The following is a 16,595-nucleotide window of genomic DNA, read 5'->3' on the forward strand; positions in this document are numbered from 1 at the left end:
AAATATATATATACATATATACATAGGCACAGGAGTGGCTGTGTGGTAAGTAGCTTGTTTACCAACCACATAGTTCCGGGTTTAGTCCCACTGCGTGGCATCTTGGGCAAGTGTCTTCTGCTATAGCCCCGGGCCGACCAATGCCTTGTGAGTGGATTTGGTAGATGGAAACTGAAAGAAGCCTGTTATATATATATATATATATATATATACATGTGTGTGTGTGTGTGTGTGTGTGTGTATGTTTGTGTGTCTGTATTTGTCCCTCTAGCATTGTTTGAGTACTGATGCTGGCGTGTTTACGTCCCCGTCACTTAGCGGTTCAGCTAGAATAAGTACTGGGCTTACAAAGAATAAGTCCCGGGGTCGATTTGCTCGACTAAAGGTGGTGCTCTAGCATGGCCCCAGTCAAATGACTGAAAAGAGTAAAAGAGTATATACATATTTTACCCACCACCATAAATATTAATTTCCATATGTGTAGAGCTTTCAAAATATGCTAAAAATCTAAGTCAGACTTGAAAGGACAGTGCCTTATGACCGTTTGCAGGAGATACATGGGGGGAAAGGGAGGAAGAAAACAAAGCACAGTTGCTGCATCAGGTTGCTCACCAGGATATCACGTTTTCCACAAAGAGATTTGAATGATTTTTGCAATAGAGTGAGCTCCACTAAAAGTACGCAACAAAAATGTGTGGTTTTAAACAAGGCAACACATTAAGACTGCCCTCCATCAACAGCTACACTTCATCCATCAGGTTTCCAGCTACCTCATATCACTTAAAAGGCATGAGACAAATCATATCTATGATAGAACGATAGACACTTGTACAAAGTACCACACAGTAAGATTGAACCTGGATCTATGTGGTTATGAAGTAAACTTCTTCAACATATGGCCATGCCAGCACCTATATCTTTATATATAAAATTGAAGTTGTGTGTGTGAGACTCTGTCTCCTCCGATTTAGATTCCTAACTACTCCCACATTTTGCGGTGCAGCTTAACCAAAAGCAGGTATCTTATAGTCGTCATTCATATCGAGCCCTTCTGGGTATTAGCGCGTGTCTACGATGAGTCTACGATTTAAAAAAAATTTACCATCATTTTTCCGCATTTTTAATGATTTTTGCTCGGGTTATACAAGGGAAGTAACTCTCTAAAAATGCTTATATAGTTATTTCCCTTACAAACCCGAGCAATACTGCTAGTTAAGTATAATTACTAGCCAAATGAACAAGAATATTATTACTTTTTATATTTAGAAATAATAATTTTTAGTTTCAATCTAGTCTAGTCCTATGAATACATCCAGGACTAAGACACTTTATATACAATCCTAGATCAAACCAACTGAAATGTAGCATTGAAATAAATATCAGGAAAAGAGTCTTCTCTTAGGACAGCCACAGGTAAACTGTAGCATGTGGGACTTTCTGAAAGGTCAATGAAAAATCACCTTGAATTATTTAAGTAGTATGGCCTGCATGAGGATGAACAATGCCTTGTGCAACCCACTTGTCAAAAGGGATTGGCTATGTCTGTCTTAAAAGATTGTCTGAAAACTTGTAATCTCAGCAACTCATTTCAAACAACATTTAGATATATTTCACTCTTTAAGATATTAATTATATATTTGAATCGATATAGGATTTTTTTTTTATCAAAATGTATCTGTATATGGGCTGAGAGGTGTACAGATTGGCTAGCTGATAGAAATGCAGTCAAATAATTAGTTATATGGGTTTGGCAGTACATATATCACTGGCACCATATTGTGTCTACAGATAAGTCCATCTAGCTCAGGGTAAATTACATAGCATCATGGTAGATTTCTTGAAGAAAACAGTAGCATTACTGTAAAGTCAATAAGTGTCTTGTTAACCCTTCCGTTACTGTTTTAATTTTGAAATGCTGTTTCTTTCAATTACTTTAAATATTACAAAGAATTTAGTAAAATAACTTGGTTATCATTAAGCTAGTGTTAGGAACATAAATTGTGACTAAGGTTTGGTGGAAGGTTTTAATTTTAAACTTATGGAAACAAGACATTTGTACTCAGAGCCAGAGCCAGTTTCAGCCGGGTTGGTAACGAAGGGTTAAAGTTAGCCTGACTGTGTCTCATTCAGCAAGCACAATATTAATCTCTTCTCCCCATCCTTCTTCCCCCAAACACTAACCTTCTGAAATACTCTCCATGCAGCCCACTTTTTTTTTTTTTTTTTTTATCTCAGATGTTCATGGTAAGCATAAACCTTAGAGATTTCCTCAATCTTGGAAGCCCTGCAATAAGTCATGTGCAACTGCCCTTCCTAAACTATGCCATAAAAATAGAAAAAAAAAAGAATGGGTACTAAGTGAGCAATCCACTCCTGAACAAAACTCCTGAAATGCTCTTATGTGGCTGTTGCTTTGCTAGAAATAGCAACCAAGTTAAGCCCTACCATCTTACCCCTTTTGATATCAATCTGCTTTTACTACCCTTGTTTTATCTTAATAATACAAACATTTATCTTAAAAGTGATCAAAACTAAAACCATTCAAATCAAAATTTCATGTTAATTTATGTTTCAAACATCCAATTAATGACATCAAAGTTTTACTAAATCCTTTCATCATCATTTTAATGTCCACTTTTCCATGCTCATATGGATCAGATAGAATTTGTTGAGATAGATTTTCCATAGCCTGATGCCCTTCCTGTTACCAACCCTCACCGGTTTCAAAGTATGAGATATATTTCCCCACAATCAGACAAGTTTTCATGGAAGACTGGAAATGAAGAACACTGCTTCTATGATGGTGACACTTGCTTATAACTACCATGCAGTGTCAAGTCAAAGAGACAGTAACTAACACACACACAGATATGATGGGTTTCTTTCAAATTTACTGTCTTTTAGTTGACCCAAGGCTATATAGAAGATATTTTGCCGAAGGTGCCATATTGCAGGACTAAATTCAAAACCATGTGGTTGAGAAGCAAACTTCTTGCCACACAAAACCAAACCTGTGACTTCATGATATTCAGAATCTATTTCGAATATTACTTGTGAAGACCTGCTGAGGCAAGTGAAATCAAAATCGATCAAAATCAATGGAAATTGTAATTGTGATACCAGTGCCGGTGGCATGTAAGAGAACCATCTGAATGTGGCCGTTGCCAGCACTGCCCTGACTGGCCTCCGTGCCGGTGGCACGTAAAAAACACCATCCGATCATGGCTGTTGCCAGCCTCGCTTGGCACGTAAAAAGCACCCACTACACTTACGGAGTGGTTGGCGTTAGGAAGGGCACCCAGCTGTAGAAACACTGCTAGATCAGACTGAGCCTGGTGCAGCCTCCCGGCTTCCCAGACCCCAGTTGAACCGTCCAACCCATGCCAGCATGGAAAGCGGACGTTAAACGATGACGATTTCAACAAAGGTAGTGTTTTTCAACAGAAATATGGTAACAAAAGGTTAAATAAGGTTGAACACAATGTGGATAACAATCTCAGATACATTGAAAAAACAGAAAGAAAAAAAAAGAAAAAAAAACAGAAAAAAAAAGATATGGTAATGGTTGGAATATTTTGCTCAAATGTTTGCTGAGTCAAGGCTGACCCGGGTTAAACAACCACCAACATAATGCCATAGACATCAATAAAATAAGAATTTCTATCTCAGCTGTATGTGGCACAAAACATCTAAAAGGATGGAACGGAATCTATGAGCAACAAGTAATCATTTTCTTAAATTCTATTTTGTCTTTTCTCTTATGATTTATAGCAGAATCACAACAGATTATAAGTAATATGAAGTCAATGTTTTCTACTCAACAAACTCATGTTATCTGAATCCAAGAATAACTAGCAAAGGCTTTGGGAGTTGTTTTTTTTTTTTTTAACTGATAGTATGTACTCATGACAACAAACCAATAACAACAAAAAGCCTATGCTGCTTCATTCTTATCACTGCACCCCTTAAGCAAGATAAAAAAGTTCTAAGGAAAGAAAAATAAGTATTTGGTAGAACAGGGGAAGACATAACAACCAAAAATTTATTATAATTTTCGAAGATAAAACACACATGCACACACAGACAGAGAGATCAGAAACAGTCTACAAAACGCCATTTTATATCAGAATTTAAAAAAGAAATTTTTCTTAATAAAAAAAACAAAGAAAGAAAATAAAGTAACGAAAAAAGAAAAGAAAGATAAGCAGCCAAAATGTTCCAATAAATAATAAACTGACAAGATGTGGAGCTCTTGGTAAATAAGACTAAGTGAGTATAAAACTAGAGAGAGACAACACTAGCAAAAACCAACAGTTAAATCTCTTGTGTTTTGAATAATAAATCTTTGTCCATTCTTTATCATCTCTGAAACTGTTTTTTTTAATTTTATGTGTTCATTCATCATGTGCTATCATAGCTGTTTTTCCTCATGTTTCTTTTTTTTGCATTGGGTTCAACAGGGTTGTTCCACAAATACACATATTTCACATCAACTATTTTTACAAGAGAAAAGATTTTTACAGTCAAATACCATTTGTAATATATCAACTAACCTATCTTGAAATGGATGATGTTATGCCTGGTTTCAGTTAGGTACTAAAAGGCAGAAATTGCTAAGTTAGATCCAAGAGACAGGAAGTGCTGAGTAAGAGTAATGATGTAAGGAGTTTGGGGTGAGAGCAACTTCTTTTTACAATAATTACTTAAGGCCACTTGAACCCTATAGAATTCAGATTACACTGTCAAATGTAATTACTTATTTATTCATACTGCTGTGTTAATTATACATTATCTCATAGCTTTAAGATTTAAATGGTATGATTGTTTACTTTTAGAATATTGTATGTGGATATGACAAGTTTAAATATGAAAGGATTAAGTCAATAAGTTCCCAAACTAACAGACACCTTAAATAACCTTGGCTAAGTGCAAGCATACAATGCCAAAACATTAACATAACAATGATACCTATTTCTTTACTACCCACAAGGGGCTAAATACAGAGAGGACAAACAAGGACAGACAAACGGATTAAGTCGATTATATCGACCCCAATGTGTAACTGGTACTTATTTAATCGACCCCGAAAGGATGAAAGGCAAAGTCAACCTCGGCGGAATTTGAACTCAGAACGTAGTGGCAGACGAAATACCGCTAAGCATTTCACACAGAGTGCTAACGCTTCTGCCAGCTCGACCACAGCTAGGGTAGATAGCTATAGTGTGCAGAACTTAATAAACTACGAAACAAAACAACCAACTATCTAGAATATCATTGTCTTTTAACATCTGCTTTCCATGCTGGCATGGGTTGGACTATACATATATTATTCCAACTACGAAACAAACATCTTGCAAGTCATTATACCTTTGTGGCCTTCAAATTCCCTTTGTGAGTATGGAACTCCTATATTGACGCAAGGATTAGTAATGATTTAGTAGTGTTTGCTGTGGTGGGGTGTTGTAGGTTGAATATTAGAATAGAAGGTAGAGAATTTGATGATGATGACTTGCTAGATACATTATTGGAGATCACATTATCATTCAGTAGCTCTGCAGGAGATAAAAAAAGCTGGTGATGTTGGCCTAATGATAACATTATCGTGATTAGCAAACGTGCTTGGGGAACGATATTTAAGAGCTATTTGTTTAACTGACACTATCTGAGTCCTTTCATCTCGTTTAATCCAGGCTGTGTTTCTGCCAGCACATATCAGATAATGTGTATCTGTAAGAAATTTCATTATATTGTTCTTATAATGAACCATTTGTCCAATCTAGTGAAAACAAATTACTGCTACTCTTAACCGTCTGCCAAGTAATTTCTCATCTCGTAACTTGCATGCAATTGAGGCATTAATAAGTTGGTTGAACAAAATCTTAAGTAAATAATCATCAAACTTTCCAATTAATAACTGTAACCTTTTAATGCAGATTTGATTGTTAGCACAGCTCTATCTACTGCGCCATTAGAGTTTGAATTTTGAGTAAGACTTCCAATTATCTTACAATTATGTTTAACCAGTATTTTAATGACTTCTCATCCACTGTCTGGTACTACTCTAGTTGGGAAGTCAAATTTAGAGAAAATGGAAAACAGGTATTCCCTTGTTCTCCAAGCTCCTACTGGAAATTAATAAAAGTGACTGTGAGACTATGATCAACACATTTCCAAATATTTATTCTTTTATCCTTTTACTTGTTTGTCAATTGATTGTAGCCATGCTGGAGCACCACCTTGAAGGATTTTAGTCAAAACAAATCAACCCCAGGACTTTTTTTAAAGCCTAGTACTTATCCTGTCAGCCTCTTGCCAAACTGCTAAGTTACGGGGACATAAACACAGATTGTCAAGCAGTGATTTTTAGAGAAGGGGGGGCAAACACAGAAAGAAAGACTCACACACAGGTATATACAAAGAAACATGCTTTATACATACATATACATACATACATACATACATATATATATATAATGACATGTTTCTTTCAGTTTCCATCTACCAAATTCACTAACAAAGCCTTGGTCAGCCTGAAGCTATAGTAGAAGACACTTACCCAAGGTGCCACGTAATAGGACTGAACCCAGAACCATGTGGCTGGGAAGCAAGCTTCTTACCACACAGCCATGCATGTACCTATTTGTATGTAAACCCAAGAAAAAACAATCATTTAAACTGCAAGAAGATGCTCAACGTCCGAAAATTTTGGAATAAACTGTTGGTAACAATAGTTTGCCAGCCTTCAAATATCTAAAATTTTTCTCTTTCAAGTAATTGTTTCAATTCATCCATTAGTACTCATTCTTTCTGGCCAAAACAGGAGTTCCTCCAAAAGATCTCTGAAGTAACATTACTTGACAGGATGCACAGCTTGGAGATCAGGGAGTCTCTCCAGGTCAAATTGCTACTTCTCCGCATTGAGAGATCACAGCCCATGTACTACATATGCATGATTAGAATGTTGCAGGAAAGAAACACAAAACAGATTCTTCAAGTTGAGCCGACCAGCACAAAACTTGAGGGTAGGCCAAGAACAGGATGGTTGGATAATATCCATAGTCTCACTTTGTCCTGCTCAAAACTCCAGCCAGAAAGTCTAACAGTCGATTCTAATAGAACCCAATAAAAGAGGTGCCTGAGGCTTCTACTCCAACAAACCTCTCAGGAAGAGTGATTGGAGAAGATGGCTGGACAGATCTTGTCTATTAGACTATATGGTGGCTTGATCCCATCATTTGAAATAGTCATTCCTAGAAAATCTTTGGAAGATGCCTGATTAATGCATTCATTTGGAGTAATCAATATATTGGATACTTTTAAGGCAAGCAGTGACTACACTTTCTTTCATTTTTCTTTTGTTTTTTAGATGGGGAGGGTGCAAAGATGAGTAAGTTACCCAGATGTCTAATTATGAACTCCATACAAAGTTGGAGAATGGGGCTGCAACTTTTGAGGCCCAGCTACAATCTAATGACTAAATACTGCATGCAATTTCTTACAGAACAAATCAGAACCAATCTGCCAAAATCCTTTTGAAAATCAACTGAGGAAAGAAACATTAGTCCTTGCCTATTATCAACAGTGAAACTTATATTTACTAAAGGATTAGTAATTATTACACTCATGAGGTGGGAGGTAATAGTTGATTGGCAGACTTTCGGAAACAAAAAGCAAGGAATTGGGTGATTGTTTCCTTCTTCAAAAACATCCTACTTTTTTGATATTTTTGCATGCCAACTTTGTGCCTTTTTCTACTCTTTTACTTGTTTCAGTCATTTGACTGCAGCCATGCTGGAGCACCACCTTTAGTCGAGCAAATCGACCCCAGGATTTATTCTTTGTAAGCCTAGTACTTATTCTATCGGTCCCTTTTGCCGAACCACTAAGTTACGGGGACGTAGACACACCAGCATCGGTTGTCAAGCGATGTTGGGGGGACAAACACAGACACACAAGCATATACACACACATACATATATATATATGTATATATATACATATACGACGGGCTTCTTTCAGTTACCATCTACCAAATCCACTCACAAGGCTTTGGTCAGCCCAAGGCTATAATAGAAGACACTTGCCCAAGGTGCCATGCAGTGGGAATGAACCCGGAACCATGTGGTTGGTAAGCAAGCTACTTACCACACAGCCACTCCTACGCCTATAATTCTGATCAATTTTTACACATACTTTTCTCCATAAGGTAGTGATAGCAGTTCTGAAAATTTGCTTATCAACTATTACACCCACCTCACAAGTGTGAATGGAGAGGCACTAAAACTTGCTCCTTAAATATCAGGGAACATTTACATTATTTACATTCAACAGATATTTGTCCTAATCTTGTTTGATATCCGTTGAATGTAAATAATGCACATAATTCCTCATCTCTTAAATATAGAACTGTATCAGGGAACATTGTTTCAAAATCTCTCTATATATAAACGGCAGTTTGTCTGTGTGTGTTTCTGTGTGTCTGTTAGGTTGTACCCTCACCCTGACCACGGCTTTCAACCGATTCTGATGAAACTTGACACACACACAGCCCAATGTCATAATTCAAAACTAACGCAGAGAAAATTTTGAAAAGTACCCCAGTTCTGAAAAAAATCGATAAATTCGACATGGGGTCGAGAATCAGAAACACAAACCACAGGCTGTCTAGGGGACGCAACTCGACCTTTCTAACTCTCAAAAATTTTTACCATAATTCTTTCCCCATTTTTTTTGCTATTTTTTGGCTATAACTCTCTAAAAATGCTTTATAGTTATTTCCCTTACAAACCCGAGCAACGCCGGGCGATACTGCTAGTCAGGAATAAGATGAAAATAGCTTGAATTCTTATTTACATATACTTTGTAATCAGCACACATTCTTAATTTTAGCATCTTTCTTTGGCATCCAAACAAGTAGTGATGCACTGTTCACATCTTCATATAAACATGGAATTAGTTAGTTAGTTAGTTAATTTGGCTCAAAAGCAAATAGCAAGGCCATGTAGGGGGACATAGAGTTAAGTACAGGGTGGTGTTCATGTAAAGAGTTCAGGCCACTTGAGGTCAAGGGAGACTTTGAACAAAGCGGTCGTCGGCATCTTCACCATCTCGTCTGGCAGCTTGTTCCACGGATGCGCAACCCGGACGGAGAAAGCTCCTCTCCTTCGATTGAGATGAAATCGTCGCAGGTAGAGCTTTTCGGAATGACCCCGCAGCCGACGCTCTGGAGCAGGAGTGAAGAACAGCTCTTTCGAGAGGTTACACTTTCCGCTTATGATGTTGTGGGCGAGAATGAGATCACCACGGCGGCGGCGTTTTTCAAGAGAATAAAGGTCGAGCGTCCTCAGCCTTTCTTCGTAGGACAAATTTTTGAGACCATGAACCATGCGGGTAGCCAGCTTCTGGACTCTTTCGAGATGCTGTATGTCTTTGAGGAGATAAGGAGAAGAGGCTTGAATCCCGTACTCCAATATGGGTCTCACCTGCGTGACATGGAGTGGTAGGAATATGGCTGCTGTGAGCATTCCGAATGGCCGTCGAATCAAGAACAGAATTCCGCGTGCTTTGTTGGCAGCATGAACGCACTGGGCCGAAGGCGAAAAGGAGGAATCCACCAAGATACCCAGGTCCTTTACCTGATCGGTCCTCTCCAGCAGCAGACGACCCGGCTCGAAATCAAGTTGAGTTGCACATAAACTGCCTATTCCCATCATCTTCATCATCATTTAAACATTCTAAACTACGAAGTTTATTTTCAGCCACCTTTTTTATATTTTATATCTACTGGAACAACTGACAACACTCTTTTACTCGTTTCAGTCATTTTGACTGTGGCCATGCTGGAGCACCGCCTTTAGTCAAGCAAATCAACCCCAGGACTTATCCTTTATAAGCCTAGTACTTATTCTATAGGTCTCTTTTGCCGAACCGCTAATTTTACGGGGACATAAACACACCAGCATTGGTTGTCAAGCGAAGTTAGGGGGACAAGCACAGACACACAAACATATATATATATATATATATATATATATATATATATATATATATATATATATGTGTGTGTGTGTGCGACGGGCTTCTTTCAGTTTCCGTCTACCAAATCCACTCACAAGACTTTGGTCGGCCCAAAGCTATAGTAGAAGACACTTGCTCAAGGAGCCACGCAGTGGGACTGAACCCGGAACTATGTGGTTCATAAGCAAGCTACTTACCACACAGTCACTCCTATACTGAAAAAATTACATATTTAACTTATTCTGATATTGAAATTTTAGTGTTATAGCTTTTATCAATGGCATATACTGAAAAATATACTAACATGACTTTCCAAATATCAGTGTCAATTAATCCCAATTGTAGCACTGGTTATTTTGTTTTTTACCTCCAAGATCAAGAAAAGCTGCTTAATGCCAACTACTGATTTTAAACCATAAATTAAATGTCTATCTTCTTTTATCTTCCTGTACTTGTTCCAGACATTTGAATGCAGCCAAATCAACCTCGAGGCCTTTTTTTTTCTTTTTAAGCCTTGTACTCATTCTATTAGTCTCTTTTGCTGACCACTTTAGATTTATCATTGCGTCTGATTTGGCTTTTTAGACGACGTTTTGAAAAGACATCCACATTAATTGTATATCTGCTTTGGCCCACCAAGAGCTGCAATTCTGACTTTTGTAGATCTTAAAATATATTTTGAGGTCTCATACTTGCAGAGCTCACGGCATTGACAAGTATGCAAAGATAGATAGGTGAAGTAGTTGGTAGAGCTTAGTTTTTCATAGGTCCACAAATGAGATTTGAGCCCAGCAAAAGAGAGGCATGGTGTATCACAAATATAAATAATTATATATAATGTTGCACATAGGTATAAACTCTTCTGGGAAGGTAATAGTGATGAATAGGGAGTGAGGGCAAATAAGGTCATAGAGGTAGTGAGGGTGTGCGATAGAGTACTTAAACTCAGGTTAGTCTTGCAGAATGGTATAGCTATAATTATCTCTGCCTATACCCCACAAGCAGGACTATCACATGAACAGAAGGATCACTTTTATGATATTCTTCTGCAGGCTACTTCAAAGATGAGTGACAATGATCTCATCTGTGTGACTGAAGATTTTAATGGGCATGTCAAACAGCAACCCGGTATCTTCCATGGTGTACATGGGGGTGGCCATGGAGTTGATACCAGAAATGAAGAGGGAACTACGCTCCTGGAATTCTGAGTGTAGCTGCTAGAATAAGAATAGCCTGGACAAAGTTCAGGGAGACCCTACCTCTGCAAGCAACTATGGCCCTCTTGCTCAGGATGAAGGGTAGACTGCATGATGCATGTGTGCGAACTACCATGCTACACAGCAGTGAAACAAAGCCATGACTGCTGAGGACATGCATAGGCTTCAAAGAAATGAAGCTAGTATGATCTGCTGGACGTGTAATGTCAGCGTGCATACACGACAGTGTAAGCACCCTGGGAGAAAAGTTGAGCATAAGAAGCCTCAAATTTGGTATGCAAGAGAGACAACTGCACTGGTATGGTCATGTGTTACGTATGGATGAGTACAATTGTGTGAGGAAGTGCCACTCTCTGTGGAAGAGGTAGACCCATGAAGACATAGGATGAGGTGGTGAAGCATGACTTTTGAACATTGGGCCTCACAGAGGAAATGACAGAAGACCAAGACCTTTGGTGGAAAGATGCCGTGACTGAGAAGACCTGGCAACTAAAGTGAGATCGCAGCCATGGCTGATGCCAGTGTTGCAATGCCAGCCCATTTAAGAGTACCCCTGATACATCAGGCAATATGATATGCTTGAGAAAACCTGCTGAGTCAAGAAAAACCAAATCATAGCTGTGGCCAGTGCACCCTGACTGGCTCCTGTTCTGGTGGCACGTAAAAAGCAATATCCGAACGTGATCAATGCCAGGACTGCCTGACTGGCCCCCATGCAGGTCGCATGTAAAAAGCGCCATCCGAACAAGGCCAATGCCAGTACCTCCTAACTGGTCGCAGTGCCAGTGGCACGTAAAATGCACTATCAAACATGATCGATGCCAGGCCCGCTTGACTGGCTACTGTGCTGGTGGCACGTAAAAAGCGGAGTGGTTGACGTTAGAAAGGGCATCCAGCTGTAGAAACATTGCCAGATCAGATTGGAGCCTGGTGCAACCATCTGGTTCTCCAGACCTCAGTCAAACTGTCCAATCCATGCCAGCATGGAAAACAGACGTTAAACGATGATGATGATGATATATATGTATACACACAGTCTAGCTGAAGCATAACAATCTAGTGACATCACATCCCTTGTATGAATAACAGAATGAGAGAAATCTACGTTTTAATGAAGGATTCAAAATTCTGAAAATAGTAATGACTATGACGAGCACTTCTCCAAATATATCAGTGTATAATAATGTTACGGGTTTGTTTATTTGAGATGCGCAATGGCCAAGCTTTGGTGCAGTTGAATAAGATTAAGTTAGGTCCTTATTGCAGAAAGTTTTTAACCCTTTAGCATTAAAACCAGCCATATCCAGCCCAAATGTTCTACTCATCTTGTGCTCAAACTAGCCACATCTGCCTCTCACCATACCATTCTAAAAATAACTAATCGCATCATACTTCGGTAATCTGAATGCTAAAGGCTTAAAGTATTCTTTTTAAAAGAATGTGCAGACATGTCAGGAATCATTATGCTTCCATACCGTTTAGCCATTAAGTTATCTCTGATCAAGCAGATCAAAAAAAGGCATCTAAGCCATGACCATCTTGTCTTTTTATAAATGAGGCACTACATTAGCCAATGTAACTTTTTCTTCAGATGGAAAGGAAGGGGAAGATCATCATCATCATCATCCTTCATGCATGCATGGGTAGGACGATTAACAGGAGCTGGCCAGGTAGAAAAACTACCCTAGCTACTGTGTCTGTTTCAGCAAGATTTCCTAACACCAACCACTCCACAGAGTGGACTTGGTACTTTTTACATGGCACTAGCACAGGCAAGATTAGCTTCACCATGATTTTTATAGATGGATGCCGTTTCAAACACCAACCACATAAGTGTAGCCTTTTAACATGGTACCAGCACTGGCAGGGTAACCAAGTAACTCACAAGACAAGGAATTATGAGAGGAACAGGGCATTTGAGGAGGGAAACTTGTGTCAGAGGATGAAAGGTTAGAGTGTGACATAGACAGAAGTAGGTGTCTGACCACAACAGAGAGGCATCAGATGATGAAAGGTTAGAGTGAAACAGAAATAGCTAGGCAGAAATAAATGTCTTGCTATAGAGGAGGTACATGGTTACCCAGTAAGAGAGAGAGAGAAAAGAGACAGGGAGTGAAAGAGATGTACAAGAAAGAGGCCAGAAACAAGTGTGATGTAAAGGAGACAGTTACCTAGTCAGAGGAAAAACAAGAGGAGAGAGAGAGTGATCAAAGGCAAGAGAGAGAGAGTAGGAAACAACATAAGTGGAAAAGAGAGCAGAAGAGAGACGGTGTAGTGGTAGGGTATACTCACAAGTAACAAGAATATGAGTGTAGAACCTGGGTAGAAAAATAGGGTGTGGGTGTTGATTACTATTTCAAGCAGGTCAAGCTATCATATATTCCCTCTTTAGCTCATGGCTGCATATGGATAAAGCCTGGACAAAATGAGGAGGAACATACAGTGCTTTTATGGGTTGGGTATATTTTGAAGTGACATTAGTATATTAGGCAGGTTAAGAGTTAAAACCCTTGATGCTTTAGCACAAATGTCAGAAAACTTCTGAGCCAGCTGACTAGTACCAAGGAGTTGAGCAACAGCAAATAGTTCTACCAGAAGGTTCTATAGCTAGATGCAACCAAGAGCTTTGCTGATATCAAGAATAACAACTTTCTTTGCAAAAGAGAGAGATAGGTGGAGTGTTGCTCTAACATACATGTAATCCTGTGTGATTGATGAAGGGAGAAGGAAATGGTAAGAAGTATTATAAGGGGTAATTATATGATGATATAAAGTCAATAGCATACGTTCAATACACTACTAGTTGTTTTGTTTTTGATATGCATCATTAGTAGGTTGTCTGAGACATGGGAAATTGTAATAACCAATATTCATTTTTGAAGTAAGGACAACAGCAATAAATTTAGGGCTTTAAAAAGTTTTTCACTCTGGGAGAATTGGGGTGACAAAATTTTCTGTACCTCAGTTTATATACTGAGAGAAATGAAAAAAAAAAAAAAATGAGAGAATTTAAGAATCTGGTATGGACAGGGTCCAATTTCAAAGCAATGCTTCTGGATGACTGGGAAGAAATTACTGCAGTATGTACTGAATAATGGACATGAAAAGATGATTCAAATTCTTATTTCTGTAACAATCTAGTTGAGTATCAAAGCAAGCTCAGCCAATGATAACATTCCTATTGATGGGTCCAACTCATGCAAGCATGGAAAAGTGGATGTTAAAACAATGATAATGAGGTGTAGTTAAGTTTTTGAATTGTTTGTCCTCACCAAAATGGATAACAAAGCATAATGAATTATAATAAAAAAAAACAATTATAATAACAATTTTGCTTGCTTTTCTCAAAGGAAAGAAATGGAAACATTCTACAATAAAAAAAAAGATTATACATAAAAAAAAAAAAAGTTTACATACTCAGTTATTGAAGCAAACTTGTTCACTAGCTGAGGCATACAAAATTTCAAAGGATTTAAATAGCAGGTGATGATACGTTGAAAATTCCAACTAAGAGCTCTTCTAATGGCTGAAAGATAATAAAACAAAATTATTAGAACAGGGACAAAAATATATAAAAAAATAAGCACACAAAACCACTTCTTTGTTTCACATGCAAGACTTTCAGTAATAGAAAAATAAGATAAACATCATAAAAAACAATACAGAAACAACAATTTATTTTATATAAATTGGGGTGATTGTATAGTTAGGAACTTTGATTTCCAATCACATGTCCTGAATTCAGTTCCCAGCAAGTGTCTTCTACTAAAGCCTTGGGCAGATCAAAGCTCTGTGAGTTGTCTTAGAAGATGGAAACTGCAAGAAACCTGTGTGAGTGTGTGTGTATCTCCAGATGGAAAGCTCAAATAAGCAAGCTTCTATAGCCCTCCTTCCTGTGCCAGTCTGCAGTTCTGCAAAACCTCTGACACTAGTTCTTTGATTTTATCGCTAAATCTGGTTTTAGGTCTTCCTCATACTTCCTACTGACACTACACCAGAAGTTCTCAACATGAGCAATGCTACCCTCAAGGGGGCACTGGACATATCAAAGGGATCATTAAGACTTTATGGGGCAGTGAGGTAACACAATTAACATACTAAATTTTACCTATAGTAGTAATTATATAATACACGATAAAAAAACTAATAATGGTTATTAAAATAAAATGGGATCTCATTAGGCTCAAGGAAGTCATTAACTTATAATGTATAAAGTAAATTTACAACTTTTGTCTTTATTAATTTTTTATCATTTCACTGTTAAAAGCTTATACAATCCATTTTTAGAGTAGAATTTATAAATTATCATCATTGTTAAGTTAATTTAGTCATGATACTTCATTTGCCACTGAGGTGTGTACTAGACATAACAACTACTTAAAGAGTAGGAGCTACAAAGAAAGTTTAAGGGCCACTGCCCTATGCAAACCCATTTTTACCTCTGGGAAGGAGTGATCCTTATTAATCTGCCCTCTATATTTGACCTGTCCAGCACAGCCAGCCCTACCAGGAACTTGCATTCTGCTGACATAGTTCTCAGCCACTCAGGCATATAAACCACCACATCACAAGGACTGGGTCATGTTGTTGTGGCACTGATTAACTTTGTAAGCATAAAATGAAATCAAACAAAAATATAAAACTTAACCAATCTTTTGAACATATTTCTCTGCTCTGCTTAATGAGCCAGGCACCAGAGGAATGGGAAATGGTTTTCTAACCTGTCTAGGAGAGCAGTAATTCAGATTAAGAACTAACTCAAACTTTAATGACCTGCTTGATCTCTACTAACATGGAAAACATGTAAAATGAGGACAATGATCATTCTTTCATTTGTTTTACAGCCATTTTACCATGCTAGCATGGGTTAGGTGGAATATATTAAGGTACTGTTTTACAGATGAATGTCTTCTTCATGTTGCTAACCCATACCAGTTTTTCAAATAAAGGATCTCTTATTCCAAATCTTCAGTCAGTCTCACACAGACACACACATACATCACATATATGTGAAGGGGGATGTACTGTAGTTTCCTTCAGTTTCCACTTACCACATCCACTCACATAGCTTCGGTTGACCCAGGAGGACTGAACCCAAAACCCAGTAATTGTGAAGTAAACTTCACAAATCACACAAGCCAACCTCTACCTAAATATCACCACTTTACAAATTCACTATGTCTAATTGGCATTATAGTCAATGATGATAAAGAGATAGATATATATGTATAATATCATACTTATGTACATATATATCATACACTAAACACATAATCAACATACGTGAACAATTTCTTTTTTGTTTTTGGCAGTGCCAAATGTGTTTCGTATTATACAGACAAGAAAGTAATATTTCAAATG

The 16,595-nt window shown here is 37.9% G+C and overlaps 1 protein-coding gene across 3 annotated transcripts in view; it reads right to left on the reverse strand.

Moving 5' to 3' along the window:
• LOC115213097 (RNA polymerase I-specific transcription initiation factor RRN3-like) overlaps positions 1-16,595 on the reverse strand; it is an 89,047-nt gene that overhangs the window by 42,886 nt on the left and 29,566 nt on the right. For all 3 annotated transcript variants that reach the window (XM_036503840.1, XM_029782019.2, XM_036503839.1), the window contains exon 13: positions 14,652-14,760. In XM_036503840.1, the coding sequence (XP_036359733.1) occupies positions 14,652-14,760 (109 nt within the window). The remainder of the gene's footprint in view (positions 1-14,651; positions 14,761-16,595) is intronic.

The sequence above is a fragment of the Octopus sinensis genome, linkage group LG6, assembly GCF_006345805.1.
Source record: "Octopus sinensis linkage group LG6, ASM634580v1, whole genome shotgun sequence".
Lineage (NCBI taxonomy): Eukaryota > Metazoa > Mollusca > Cephalopoda > Octopoda > Octopodidae > Octopus > Octopus sinensis.